This window comes from Delphinus delphis, chromosome 19 (genome assembly GCF_949987515.2).
Source record: "Delphinus delphis chromosome 19, mDelDel1.2, whole genome shotgun sequence".
Taxonomy (NCBI): domain Eukaryota; kingdom Metazoa; phylum Chordata; class Mammalia; order Artiodactyla; family Delphinidae; genus Delphinus; species Delphinus delphis.
Window position 1 is genome coordinate 41,320,501 of NC_082701.1, and position 13,947 is coordinate 41,334,447.

The 13,947-nt window shown below is 51.3% G+C and overlaps 1 protein-coding gene across 1 annotated transcript; it reads right to left on the reverse strand.

Annotated features, from left to right (window-relative positions):
* Positions 1-661: 661 nt before the first annotated feature.
* On the reverse strand, positions 662-4,507 carry SPACA3 (sperm acrosome associated 3). The gene is made up of 4 exons (XM_059997075.1): positions 4,321-4,507; positions 3,394-3,552; positions 2,898-2,976; positions 662-728 (listed from the first exon to the last, which is right to left on the reverse strand). Exons 1-4 carry the CDS (start codon positions 4,505-4,507, stop codon positions 662-664), a joined length of 492 nt encoding a protein of 163 aa, XP_059853058.1.
* Positions 4,508-13,947: the final 9,440 nt, after the last annotated feature.

The window sequence follows — 13,947 nt, forward strand, 5'->3', positions numbered from 1 at the left end:
AGGAATTTGCCCGTGAGAGGTGGAGTGACCGTCCCAAGGTCGGGCAGCCAGGATAAAGGAGAAACCCCATTAAGCCAGCTCTTCCCGAATTGTGCCAAACCCCCCACTGCTCCAAGATATGGCCAAGTGCGAGGTGAGTGGGACTTGGAGGAGAAGCAGCCAGAGCGGCCCCCCTGAGAGGGAGAGAGCTCGGGAGGGGCTGCGGCTCCATCCAGAGAGAAGCCTGGGGCCTGACAGCTGACACCCCGAAGGTGTCGGGGCCCATTCACTCGCTAGTTCTGCAAACGTTAGCTGAGTGCCTACCGTTCATTCAGGAGGCATCCTTCATGCAACAATCATACATTCAGGAGGTTCAGGAAACTCTGCCAGGTGTGGGCAACACGGGCACTGACATCCCCCCTCCCCAGGCCTCCAGGAGTGGAGGCAAACCTCCCGCAGTAGGCTTTTTGAAGTCCAGCTGAACCCCAGCCCAGGCGGATAGTGAGGAAACCCTGAGATGCTTCTGGCTCCAACACGCCACCTGGACGCACAGTGACAGCTGAGAACCACACTTACATATTAAACTATACTTTATTAGTTGGCTTGTCTCCCCAGGCCTGGGTCAGGAACCAAACCACATCTCCCAAGCTGCTATGCATGGCCTGTCCATCCAGAGAGAATCCTACAATTCACAGCCATCCACCCAGTCACTGAGGTCCTCGCCCTGGCAGTGATGCCTCCAGACCTCCCTGAGGATGGAAGATGGGGAAGAGGAGAGACCAAATCAGCTGCAGTCTTCAGTCTTTGCTCAGAGGAGAAAAGGATGGAGGCGTGGGCTCTAAACCAGAAGTGAGGTGAGGAAAGGGGCTACCAAGGGGAAGAGAGACAAGTCAGCTGTGTTAACTAGCAAAGAACCCCCTAAAAGAAGTTAAAAAAAAAAAGAAGAGAGAGAATGGCCCTTAAAAAGTTACCTGTCTAGCCTCCGTATTTTACCAATGGAGTAACTTGCTCAGGTTCACCCAGAAGTCAGTGGCAAAGACTGGGGTCCACAGCCCCAATTCAATGCTCGCTTCCTACACCATGATGTTTCTGCAGACAGTGATGCCAGCGTACATGTGTACAGCCCTTTACAGTGTACATAGCACTGCCACACCCATCACCCATTTATCTGCCATGCCCCCCAGCAGCCCTATAAGGTAAATTGGGCAGATATTATGTTCCCTATGTTCCAAATGAAAAGCTGAGCCTAAGATGCAGAATTACTTGCCCAAGGTCCACAGCTTGTAAATGACAGAAATGCACCTACACCCAATTCTCTTTGGCTACCAATCTGGATCTTTCAGTTGCAGTAACTGTAGTTTATAGGCTCTTTTAGGACCATTACCTTGTTCCAGTGTCATGCTAGCATCTTGAGGAAGTTAAGCAAGATCCTGGGCTCCTGGGGGTCCCAAGTTCCCAGGGGTTCCAAACTTGGATAACTAGGGTCCTCTATGATGTCAATATCAGAGAGCCCGATGGCAAGGAGGGCCCCTAAAGGACCTTGATTGTTCATCTCTTCCATTAGACTGAGACGCTTGAGGGCAAAGAACTGGGTCTTGGCCACGCCTGAAGCCCAGCACCCAGCACAGAGCCTGGCACAGGTGAGTTCTCAGGTGTGCATGTGGAGGGAATAAACAGCACCCTTCCTACATTCTAGAACCACTTCCTATTAGCCTCAGCCGCCTCTCAGAGGTTATACATGCCACAAATTTACTCCCAGCGTACAAGAGAGTTGTTCTTCGATTTAACCCAAAAGAACCTGTTTCTTCCATCCCAGGGTAATGGCCCCAAGGCCTCAAGCCCTTGGGTTCCTACCTGAGCCTGCATTCACCCTTCCTGATTTTATAGATGTGCATTCTATCCTGCTGAGCCTGCCTCATTCCAGATTCAGCTCCTGGGGCTTCAACGGTTCTCAAATCAACACATCTCCAAAGCTGTGGCCATTGTCAAGGCCCACCTTGGACCTTCTCTACGTTCATGGTCCTTTTCACCTCCTCCTCTCGCTCACTGGCCATATATCACGCGTCCCTGTTCCTTCTCCACAGCCCCTCACCCCTCACCCCTCTCCTGTCCATCACCTATATAACTGTCTGAGTCCACACCCTCTGTCTCTCATTTAGACTCCTGCGGAGGCTTCCCAACTAGCCCCCCTGCCTCCAGTCCGTCTCGCTTCCTTCTGCTCATGGACTGACATTTGATACTTTCCTAGTTACCCCAGCAGCCTCGTCACTATCACATCTGCCCTGGGTTCTGGCCACCTGGAGGGATTTTACCCCTGCTGCTATCCAGATAGGGGAGTAAAGGGAGGTTGGAGACTCTCTGTAGAGAAGCTGCCATGGGAAGAGGCTGGGAAGCTGTAGGCCTGCTGCTTCAGGGGCTCCAAAGATACAGTCCAGCGCCCCATCGGGTGCTCATCCAACTCCCTTGCCTATGAGGATGGCTCCAAAGGCCATCTTGTGGGAAGGAGGTGAGTAAAGGGAAGGCTGATAGGGTGCGGCTCCAGGGCACCCACCCACGCTTCAAGCAGGGAACCTCTTTGATCTGTTGTACTGGACAAAGATGCCACAGTTAAGAAACAAAGTTCCTAGACCCTGGACTAGTGAACTTGTAGGCAGGCATCCCGACATAGGCAGGTCTTGGAGGAGCCAGGCTTGGCTCCGTGACCTCCAGTGACTTGCTTATCCTCCCTAAAATTCAGTGCGCTGTCTGTAAATACATCAGTGGTAGTGAGCTCCGCCACCACCGAAAGCGGCCGTGCAGATTGGATTGTGAGGCCATGGAATGGCGCCTGGGGTAAGGAGGACACTCAGAGAAGGTTAGTTCCCTACTGTGGTCCTGGCCACGTCTCCTTGCAGGGGCCTCCAACCTACATTACTTACCAGGTGCCCAGACCCTGGGGATCCTGAACTATCTTCATGGCACAGATAACAGTATCCTTGAGGTTAGGATTCAACAAGTCTGGGGAGGGAGGCAGAGAAACACGATGAGGGAGCAGGGGCTGGAGCTGGATAGCCAGAGTCTGTCTCCATCTCTCTGTCTTTCTCACACATGTACACACCCTCCTCCATCCTAAATTCAACCCTGTCCCTCAACCGCCCTGGAAGCACAGGGCTTCCCCGATCACTTCCCCCCATCAGAAGCCATCCCCCCTCCCTTGCCACAGCTCTCAGGACAGTGTCCCATCTGGGACCCCAAATTATATTCACGGAGGATCCATCCTCATCACTCGCCCCATCCCGCCCTCCTTGGTAGACCCAGCAGGCAGCGGGGGTCCCCACTCAAACATAAGGCAGGAGGAACACACAAAGCTGGGGAAGAAGCAATGGCCGGTGCAGAGCCCGGCCCCAGCCAGCCCCGGGCCCAGGCCCAGCCTACCGGAGCAGTACATCTGGCACATGTTTGGGACCTTGGGGTTGAGATTTTTGCACCACTTCCGGCTGTTGATCTGGAAGATGCCATTGTTGGTACTTCCATCGGCTTCGTGGTCCACGGCAGCTGTGTTGAAGCCACTTGCGAAGTAAGCAAGACAGACCCCTGCACAGGGCGGAGACACAGGCCTGCGGGTCGGATGACGGAGGCCAACCCAGCCCAGAGGGCTCATGGGGCAGACTCCACACGTCACCTCCTCTGAGCCTTCACTCCCGTTTCCAGGCAGTCAGGGCAGACGCCCTCCCACCTCCTTGACAAATGAATCCATCGAAGCTCGGAGGGGCAAAGTGACTGACTCAAGGTCACACAGAGCTACCGAAGAGCAAGGGTCGGGACCCGACCTCAGGCGTCCTGACACCTAGGCTAGCAATCTTCCCACGGTCTCACTGTCCGCACATAGTAGGACCCAAGAAATGCCGTGGGGTGAACGAACAAGAGCTCGCTCTTTAGAGACATGATTAGGAAGGCACAGGGGGAACCTAGAGAGAGGGCTAGAACTAGAGAAGAAATGAGTCCGGGTGTGGCTGGACTTCATTGCTTCTCGAAACTGCCACCAGCTTGAAAAGTTTGGTATTTACTGCTTTGCTCCGCTCGCCCTAAACTTCACTGGGAATGTCTGACCCTCGTGACCGCAATTCAGATTAGGGTAGGACACCATTCTTTTCCTGTGGCTCCTGGCTTTACCAGCGGGGGAGAAAAGGAAGAGGTCGTTCTGCTGTGGCTGCCTGTCGTCTGCCTGCTGTGTATTCACCCCAGTGCCAGGTGTTCTCTACCTCTCAGCTCATGGGATCCTTGTTTGACAAAGGAGAACAGAGGCTCCCAAGGCCACAGCCCTGGAGGGAGGAAGAGGGAGGAAGGGAGGGCAGTCCTCACAGTCCGCCAGGCTGTATCCCCGGAAGCCATCCAGGCCGAAATCCTGCAGCATTCTGGCCAGCTCACAGCGACTGTAGACCTCGGCCTGGCCGGAGGTGAGCAGGCAGCTGAGCAGAGACGCCAAGGCCAGTGACGTCATCCCAGGCAGGCACGGCCACCTTCTGGGAGCCCAGCTCCCACCTTCCATGCGGGCGGCAGGGTTGGAGACCCCGTCGCCCTGGCTCCAAGCTGGGCTTTGACAGGCAGCTCACAGAAGGGTGCCCCTGGAAGAAGAAGGGAAACAAGGCCTGAGTGTACCTGGGAAGTGCCAACCTGCTCCCCTGCAGCCCTGATGGGGCCTCAGCCGTACCACCAAGAGCCAGAAGAGGGTTCCCCGAGGCCAGCCTCTTTCCCCTCCAATCCTGCTTTGTAACCCCCTGTCCCGGCAGCTGAGAGAGAGGAGGGGAAGCGGGGAGAGGACAAACGTATTCTGAGCTCCATACTACTTGCCAGGCATCACGGAACCCTGAATCCCAGGACTTCACAACTCAGAAGGGACAAAGTTTGGACTGAGGCCAAAGTTTATATGACTCCAAAGTCCCACCGGGCTTTGGCCACAAGCAGATGCTCCCGGAGGGGACAGCCGAGCAGTGGCATCTGTGTAAATCAATCCCTCAGCCCTATTTTATCCCTCAGCACGAAGCTCTCTTCTAGCGCTGAGCCTCCCCGTCCTGGCCTGCACTGAAGCCAGGTCTCGCCCTAGGACACTGCCGCCCTGCAGCCTCTCAGGCAGAGGATGCCCTCTCTCCCACACACAGGCCGCCCAGGGCGATGCTGAAACTCTCCTCCACGTCCGCCACCCCATCTAAACCATCACCTTGTTAAAGCCCGGCCTCCCTCGAGGCTCACCTCGCCCGGTTCGGTGTGCCCTCCACGCCTCTCATCACTGGCTCTGCAGGCCTGTCCCCAACATCATGAAGGACATTTGCACCTGGGTATGACCTTGGCCTCCACTCTGTCTCAGAATAGAGAAATGTCTCTATTCCACTTCTATCTCTCCCCAGCCACCTGTGACCTGCCTCTCCATGTCTCTCACGACCTCGGCCCCCCAACCTTCATAGATTCCAAAAATGAAACACAACCTCGGGAGTGGCTGTCTCTACAGTTGGGTGGCCCCGAGCCCAAGGATGACAAGACAAGGGTGGGCTTTGCAGTAAGCCGCGTCTCAGCGGGAAGCCCGCCCCTACGCATAACGTCTCTGATGTGGACACTTTCCCAGCACCATCTTCTTCCTCTATAATGTGAGGCAATTAATAACACCTGCCTCATCGGATTGTTGAAAGAATGAATGAGAAAAGAAAGGCACGGAGAGAACGGGGCTCTTTGCACTAGAACTCGGCTGGTCACTATTTCTATTAGGAAGCGATGCTGGCAACGGCACTGATGCTCGTCTTGGTCAGGTTTCTCTCTCCCATTTCCCTCAGGGGGTATTCATGACCCTCATTACTGTCCTTGAGTCCCCTCCCTGCCCTGTCCCACCTCACCTCCTGCCTCACTGAGAAAAACAAGGTGCGCACAGGTGAGACCTCCTTCCTCTTTCTGCCTTTACCCCATCCCTACCCTCACAGAGGAGGCGCCTCTACACTGACGGGGGCCCATCTTTCCTCCAACCTCTGTGTTTCATCCTTTCGCATCTCTCCACCGTGTTCTACCAGCCACTTCTCCTCTCTCAGCATCACCAGCCCCTCCTCTCCACCAACCCCTCCTTCCTCTGCAGGTACAGACATGCTTAGGTCTCCAGCTTCTAAAATACCTTCTTCCCCGGACTCTTTATCTATACTGACCTGTCCCTCTCCCTCTCTTTCTCATTTCAACTTCTAGGGGAAAATCTATGATCTTTTCACCTCCCATTTGTTTCTCAACCCAGTGAAATTTAGCGTCACCACCACGACCACTGGCCTGACGCTGTTCTACGCAGTCCGATGGACCCTCATCAGCTCCTGTCTCGCGGGAGCCCTCAGCAGCCTTGCACACCGCTGCCACTCCACCCGGTTGAAACTCTTGCCTCTCTCTGCTTCCATGACGCTCCCCTCTCGCAGGTTCCTCGGATTCCCTTTCGTGGAATCCACTTCCGCCCAGGCCTTAAACGCCGATACGCTTCCCAGGCATTTCTCCCTTGAGCCCTCCTCTCTCCCACTTCAGGAAACCCTCCGGGCAGCCTGCAAGATGGCCAAGCATGTCTGTGCCTACTGCCCGCTGCAGGGTGATGGCGTATATGACATCTTCCCCGGAGCAGCAGACCTCATAGGTAACTGCCTCCTGGGAACCTCCGCTTGGATAAGACAGAGTGAACTCAAACGGAGCACGTCCAAAACAGAACGAACCTTCCCACTATTTTAGTGCTCTTTTGTATGTCTTCCCTTTCTTGGTTTCAAACATTCTTGGTTTTAAACTCATCATGTTCTATTGTTTAAACCTATTTATCCAAACTGGATAAACATTTTCATCCAGATATAAATGTCATTCTTCACTCCTCTCCATCACAACATCTTTCACTCATCCCCAAGCCATCAATCCCAATGTGCTGTTGAGTCCACCTTCCCTCCAAGGGCAGCATCTTTTCCTCAGCTCGGCCCACCCACCTGCCGTGCTGATGGTCTCCTGGCATCCAGTCCCGACCTTCTCCCCAGCTATTCTCCCCACATTCACCAGCACGAAGGTTTTAAACAAAAAGCCTGGCGTGTGACGTCCTTTGATGACTTCCTTCCTCACTCCTCCTAAGCGTGGTCCTCGTGACCCAGCCTTGCTGACCTCTCCCCCGCGACACATTAAGTTCCAGTAATGCCACGTCATTCGCTCACGATGATCTTGCTGTCTGAGCAGGAACCCTCTCGTTTCCTTTACGTGCTTCACTCTTACCTATACTTCAAGGGTCACGTTAGAGGTGAGTTCCCCAGCGGGACTCCCCCAGTGGGCCCCCGCCCCCCCAATACTCCCAAAGCGCCCTGTGCTTCTGCCCTCCTGCATAGTAGACTGTAAAAGACGTTAGCCTTTCCCACTACCAGGTGAACTTCCAAAGAACAATGGTTCTTTGAGAGTCAAGAGAGTCAATCCTGAGAGTCAAGCAGAGCTGCCGGCACGGAGCAGCCGATCAATGGGTGCTTCTCAAGACTGAAGTATATTGAAGTCGTGTCCACAAGAGCATGAGCCCTTCTCATCAAAATGTGGGGGGATGAGAGGGAGAAAGACACCCTTCTGAGTTCTTAAAATCTGGCGGACACTGTGCTGGGCTTTTTCTGGATGTTTTCTGACTTCATCTCATCTAATCCTCTCAACAATTCAAGAGGGGAAGGATTACTGTCTCCAACTTCTAGATGAAGAAACCAAGCCGGCTGCTCTACAGAGACTTGTGTTTGCTTTTTCGGTAGCAGAGTTGTTTAAAGGTCATTTCATCCTGAGCATTTCCCAGCAGATCTAGAGGTAGCAGGAGTCAGGTCTGCTGATCCAGAGACCAGAGGCTGCCAGCATGGTCTCCAATCTCTCGCTCTCAACTCCCCACCCGCCGCTTCACCAGCCCAGGATCCGCCGCCCCGCCCCACAATCCCTGACCACTGCCTTCCTTTCTCCATGTCCCTTTCTAATCAGTAAACAGCTGCAGGAAGAGCGGGAAGGGGGCTCACTGATCAGGTGTCGTCCGCACGAGAGCTGACACAGCAGTGACAGTGGCAGTAACAGCAGCGGCCCAACGCTCTGCTTCAGCCCGGGACACCCCCCATGATACAGCTGGGGCCCCAGGCACCCAGCTTGAAGAGAATGATGGGAAAGGGCAGGCTCTAAATGACGTGGGGCCTTCTGGAACTCCCCAGTTCTGTGAGCTCATCTTCTAGAACCATCTTCACCCACCCAGCTTTGCTAGCCCCCCTGAGCCCCTCAATGTCAGGGCCTGGGGACATATTAGGAGGATCTAAGCTCAACCCCCCTTGCCCACCTTCGCTCACACGCACAATACTTTGAAGGATGGCTCACTCCTCTCCTCCCAACAGGCCCTTCCGGTGGGTACCGAGGGATGATGCTGCTGGCGGGTGGCCGCCGCCGCCCCAGGCATCTGACCTCACGGTCAAACTCCTTTGTTCTTCTCCCTTGATGCTGAGCTACGAACCGCCCCTTTTCTCCATCTGGATGATGACAGTTCAGTGTGGACAAGCCTGGGACAAATGGGATGCTGTTGACCCTAAAGCTTGTGGGACAGAGCAGTGAAATAGAAGGGCATGTGACACCCGTGTCTATACCCCACAAGGGCCCCTGCTTGGAGGCCGTGTGGCACAGCAGTTAGAGCATGGACTTTGCAGTCAGGCTGACCTGAGAACGAACAGGGGCGCTAGTGACTACCAGCTGGGAGTTCCAGTAAAAGTGACTTAACCTCTCAGTTTCCTTCATTCTCAAGGGGGAATAACAATACAGGAAACATCTCTAGAGACACGCAATGCACAGGATCAATTACCACTAAGAGCACAGCATAACCACAAACATGTCAAGCTGTCCCTGTTCATCCTGTCTGCCCGGGCCCCATCCCAGACAGACCAGATTCGAATTGAGGGTTGACCCACGTTTGCATCAGGGTTTCTCTCTTTTTTTTTTTTTTAATTTTATTGTGGTAGAAAGATATGAGTCACTTAACATGAGATCTACCCTCAACAAAATTTTAACTGTGTAGTACAGTGTAGTTGATCATAGGTACAGTGTGGTACAGCAGATCCCCGGAAACTTCTTCCCCGTTTAACTGAAACTTTATGCCCGTAGATTAGTAACTCCCCACTCCCTTCTCCCCCAGACCCCGGCAACCACCATTCCACTCTCTGATTCTATGGACTTGACTCTTTTCGATACCTCCTATAAGTGGAATCATGCAGTGTGTGTCTTTCTGTGACCGGCTTATTTCACTGAGCGTAATGTCCTCCGGGTTCATCCGTGTGCTCACGTGTTACAGAATTTCTTTCCTTTTTAAGGCTGAATAGTGCACCACTGGGTGTATAGACCGCATTTTCTTTATCCATTCATCTGATGGACATTTAGGTTTTTTCCGCATCTTGGCTATTGTGACTAGTGCTGCAATGAACATAAGAGTGCTAATGTCCCTTCAAGTTCCTGATTTCAATTCTTTTGGATAAATACTCAGAAGTGGGGTTGCTGGATCACACGGTAGTTCTATTTTTAATGTTTTGAGGATACTGTTTTCCACAGCTGCTTCGCCATTTTGCGTTCCTGCCAACAGCTCACAAGGGTTCCAGTTTCTCCAAAACTTATCTTTTGCTTTTTTTATAATAGCCGTCCTGACAGGTATGAGGTGTGAGGTCTCATTGTGGTTTTGATTTTCATTTCCCTAATGATTAGTGATGTTGAACGTTTTTTTCATATGCCTGTCGGCCACCCGTGTGTCTTCTTTAGAGAAATGTCTCTTTGGCATCAGTATTTCTTAAAAGGTCCCCCAGATGACTCTAGTGCACAGCCAAGGCTTGAGACTTTGTCCTGGGGGAAGGGCTCTGGACTCGAGTTAGGAAACCTGAGTTCAATTCTTGCTGTGCCCTTGGCTGGCTATTTAGTCTTGGCCAGTTAACCTCCATTTCCTCATCTATAAAATGGAGTCGTTACGCTGCCCCACCCCCTAGAACCACGGTAATCTCCCCAAGCCTCAGTTTGCTCCTCTGTAAAATGGGAATAATCCTCCCTCACTGTCTCAATGCCTGAAGATATGTACCACTTGGATCAGTATGTCTTAACTACTGTTTTTATTGTCTGGCCCCGGGTGGTGATTTCGTGCGGTTGAGTTTTGGAGGTTGTTACTGGATCGGCCTGCATTTACTAGTTTATCACTTCTTTTTATTGAGTCATCTTTCAGTTTATTTTTATTTTATTGTATGTTTTGTTATTTCCCACTTGACTTTCACTCTTAAATGGAGAAGAAGAAACAGAAAGCTCAAAAGAAAAAGTTACAAGGGCAGACGAGACCCCAGTTGACAATTGGTGGGTCTTGATTTCTCTGCTGAGCTCAGCGCGAGTCTTTTCCGTTTCCCCCAAAGCAAGCTCGGAGTCTTGACCACATCCCAGCAGAGATCCCCCACCAGCTCCCTTCAGGTTTAAGTTCTCCTGAAGCATCTCTTCCATTTCTGCTTCTCAGTCCTGGCTACACTTCAGAAAAAATACTGACACCTGGGCACCACCCCAGTCCCATTACATCCAAATCTCTGGGGGTAAAGCCCAGGCATTACTACTTTTTCAACACTTCCAGGAGATTCCAAAGTGCTACCAGAGGGGAGAACCACTGTTCTAATCAAACTTTAGTTCCCTAAATGTGTGTCAGTGCTTGCAGCCATGTCTTACGTGCCATTATATATGTTTTTCCCTGTCAAGTACACTCTTTCTGTTCCAACTAACTGGCTAGCTGCTGGTCCTCCTTAAAGCGTTGCTGGAGCTTGTCTTCCTCCCCTGGACTCCTTGGACTGAGTCAGGAGTCCCCTATACCCTGGCACAGCAATCAATGTTAATGTGGCATCTCAGCACCTACCACACTACATCAGTATCTTCTTTCTCCATCGCTCCCACCAGACTAGGAGATGCCCGAGGCGTCCCAATTGTCTATTTTCCCATTGTTGACAACAAGATCAAAAAATACTATGGAAAGAAATGAAGAAATGAATGAAAATCATCTAGTCGGTTGATTCAGAAGAACCTCAGCTCAGAGGACTCCATCGGGAGAGTGCCGAGGGTGGTCCCGAGGAGTATGCAGGGGTCTCTGTGGATAATGAAGAAATGAGTCCTACCCTGCCTGCAAGTAGGGAGAGCCTGGAGCTCCTAGAGAGGTCTACTCATCCGATCCACTCCCAACTCATAACAGTGAAAATAGAACTAACCTCTTCTTGATAAGTTGTGTCCCTGTTATTTTCATCTTTTTTTTTTTTGCGGTATGCGGGCCTCTTACGGTTGTGGCCTCTCCCATTGCAGAGCACAGGCTCCGGACACGCAGGCTCAGCGGCCATGGCTCACGGGCCTAGCCGCTCCGCGGCATGTGGAATTTCCCGGACCGGGGCACGAACCCGTGTACCCTGCATCGGCAGGCGGACTCTCAACCACTGTGCCACCAGGGAAGCCCCTATTTTCATCTTTGATCACAGTATGTGGCTGTGATCACAAGACATTGTTATCAGGAGGCCTGAGGCATGTAACGTCACTAACCCTGCACTGCAGAGTCTCACCCCATCATATTCTTTTAGTTTTGTGTCTCCTTTATTAATCTGTCTTCCTCCTCGTGATGGTTAATTTTCTGTGTCAACTTGACTGGGACACAGGGTGCCCAGATATTTGGTCAAACATTATCCTGGGTGTTTCTATGAGGGTGTTTCTGAAGGAGATTAACATCTTTAAAAATTGAAATGTATTTGACACATAAGGTTGTGTAAATTTAAGGTGTAAGACATGTTAATTTGATACATTTCTATATTGTGATATGATTATCATCATAGTCGTAATTAACACCTTGGTCACATTGCATCATTATTTCTTTTTAGTGGCTGGAATATTTAAGTTCTAGTCTCTTAGCAAGCTTGATGACTGCAATACAATATTGGTGTCTATATTCATTATACTGTGCATTAGATGAGATTAACATTTCAATCACTAGATTGACTAAAGCAGATTGCCCTCCCTAATGTGGGTGGGCCTCAATCAACCCGCGGAAGGCCTGAAGAGAAGGGAAAGGCTGATCCTCCCTGAATAAGAGGGAATTCCCCCTGCCTGACTGCAATTCAAACTAAGACATTGACTTTTTTCCTGCCTGTGAACTAGAACTGAAACATCAGCTCTTCCTGGGTCTGAGCCTGCCAGCCTTTAGACTGGAATGACACCATTGATCCTCTTGGGTCTCCAGCTTACCAGCTCACCCTGCAGTGGAACTCAGCCACTTCCACAACTGCATAAGCCTTATCCCAAATATATATACAACGACGGTTCTAACCACATTTTTATAGTTCCCTGTATGTGTGTTTATATACACAAATCCCATTTGTTCTGTTCCTCTGGAGAACCGTGACCGATACAGTCCTCCGTGAAGTTGGTAGAAAATCACTTAAGAGTCACCAGGTTCCTCAATCCACATTATTCCCTTCCCTGCTGTGGTGCCACTACTGGCTGACACTCTTCCCTCCCCTCCTATGATGTGTGGCTTCCACGGTACAGGGCAGCTGACTGAAAGCAGCCAGACCTGGGCTGGAGTCCTGGTGTCACAGAATTTACTAGCTCTGTGACCTTGGTGGGTTAGTCAGCCTCAGTATCCGCACCCATTAAGTTAAAAGGACTGCCACCCAGGGGGCTGTGGAGAGGATTAACGAGATAACATGCAGATCATCTTACACAGAACCTTGCTCCAAGCAGACACTCAAGAAAAGGTAGTTCTTTAATTATTGTTATTTTGGGGGAGAGGAAACTAACCATACTTTTGAGAACTTCACTTGAATTGACAAAAAAGGCTCTGAGTAAAAGGGCCTAAAGGATATTGCAAGGGGAAAGCAGGAGCTAGTTTTAACCAATCAGAGGCCTCTTTCCCGTCCAAGTTTGTGCTGTGTTGGCCCTCGTGGAAGTCACAACATCTCTGGATGAGCAGGGAATTAATCTACTAGCATTCGTCTTCCTGGACTTACATCCTAGGGATTTGCTCTCAGGGAAACCGACACAGCCTAAAGAGAAAGGAGAAACATCCATTTGGAAAAAAGTGCTTGTGCATCCACGTCATACTCCCCCCCCACCCCCGACGTCCTTCAGAGGTCAAATATGGTTCCTCCATATCTGTCCCCATCACTCTGGTCGGTGCTGTCAGCGTATCTTATCTGGGACTACAGTCATTCCCTAAGGGGTCTCTCTCTACATCTAAGTGATAGAACTGAATACACCAGTCCCCATTTTTAAATCTTTCAGTGGATCTCTATCACTTGCAGAACTAGTTCTGAAGTCCTCCACACTCTGTCCTCTCCCCACTTCTCCAGCCCTTCCTCCCAATACTTCTCTCCCTGCAACGCCACCCCCTGGGCTTCCACGGTTCTGAGCTACCCACTCTTCCCCAAACTTATCTGTCTAGAATCTCTCCTCATTGGGCACCTGATAACTCCATCTCACCCTTCAAAATCAGCCCAGCGTTGCACCTTCCACAGAAAGTGTTTATCCCACTCTCTATCTCCTGAACCCTCCAATCTATTTTCTTGCCCCCGGCCCTTGAATTTCTCCCTGTCACAGAACTCCCACATTGCACTATAATTTATGATGTACGCGACTGTAGCCCTGTCTGTGAGCTCTTCCAGAGCAAGGAGTATGTTATATTTCATCTCTGTATTTCCTTGACCTATTAATGGGTGAGGCATCCAAAAGGCACTGAGTAAAGGTTAGGAGAATACATTTAAAAACACACTGGTTGGGGAGGGAAGGAGATGCCCACGATTCTATAGGGAGAGAACAAGGGAGATTTTGTGGTGCTGGGACAGTTCTGTATCTTGATCTGGATGGTAGGTACACAAATGCACGTTATAAAATGACGCGGGGGCTTCCCTGGTGGCGCAGTGGTTGAGAGTCTGCCTGCCGATGCCGGGGATGCAGGTTCGTGCCCCG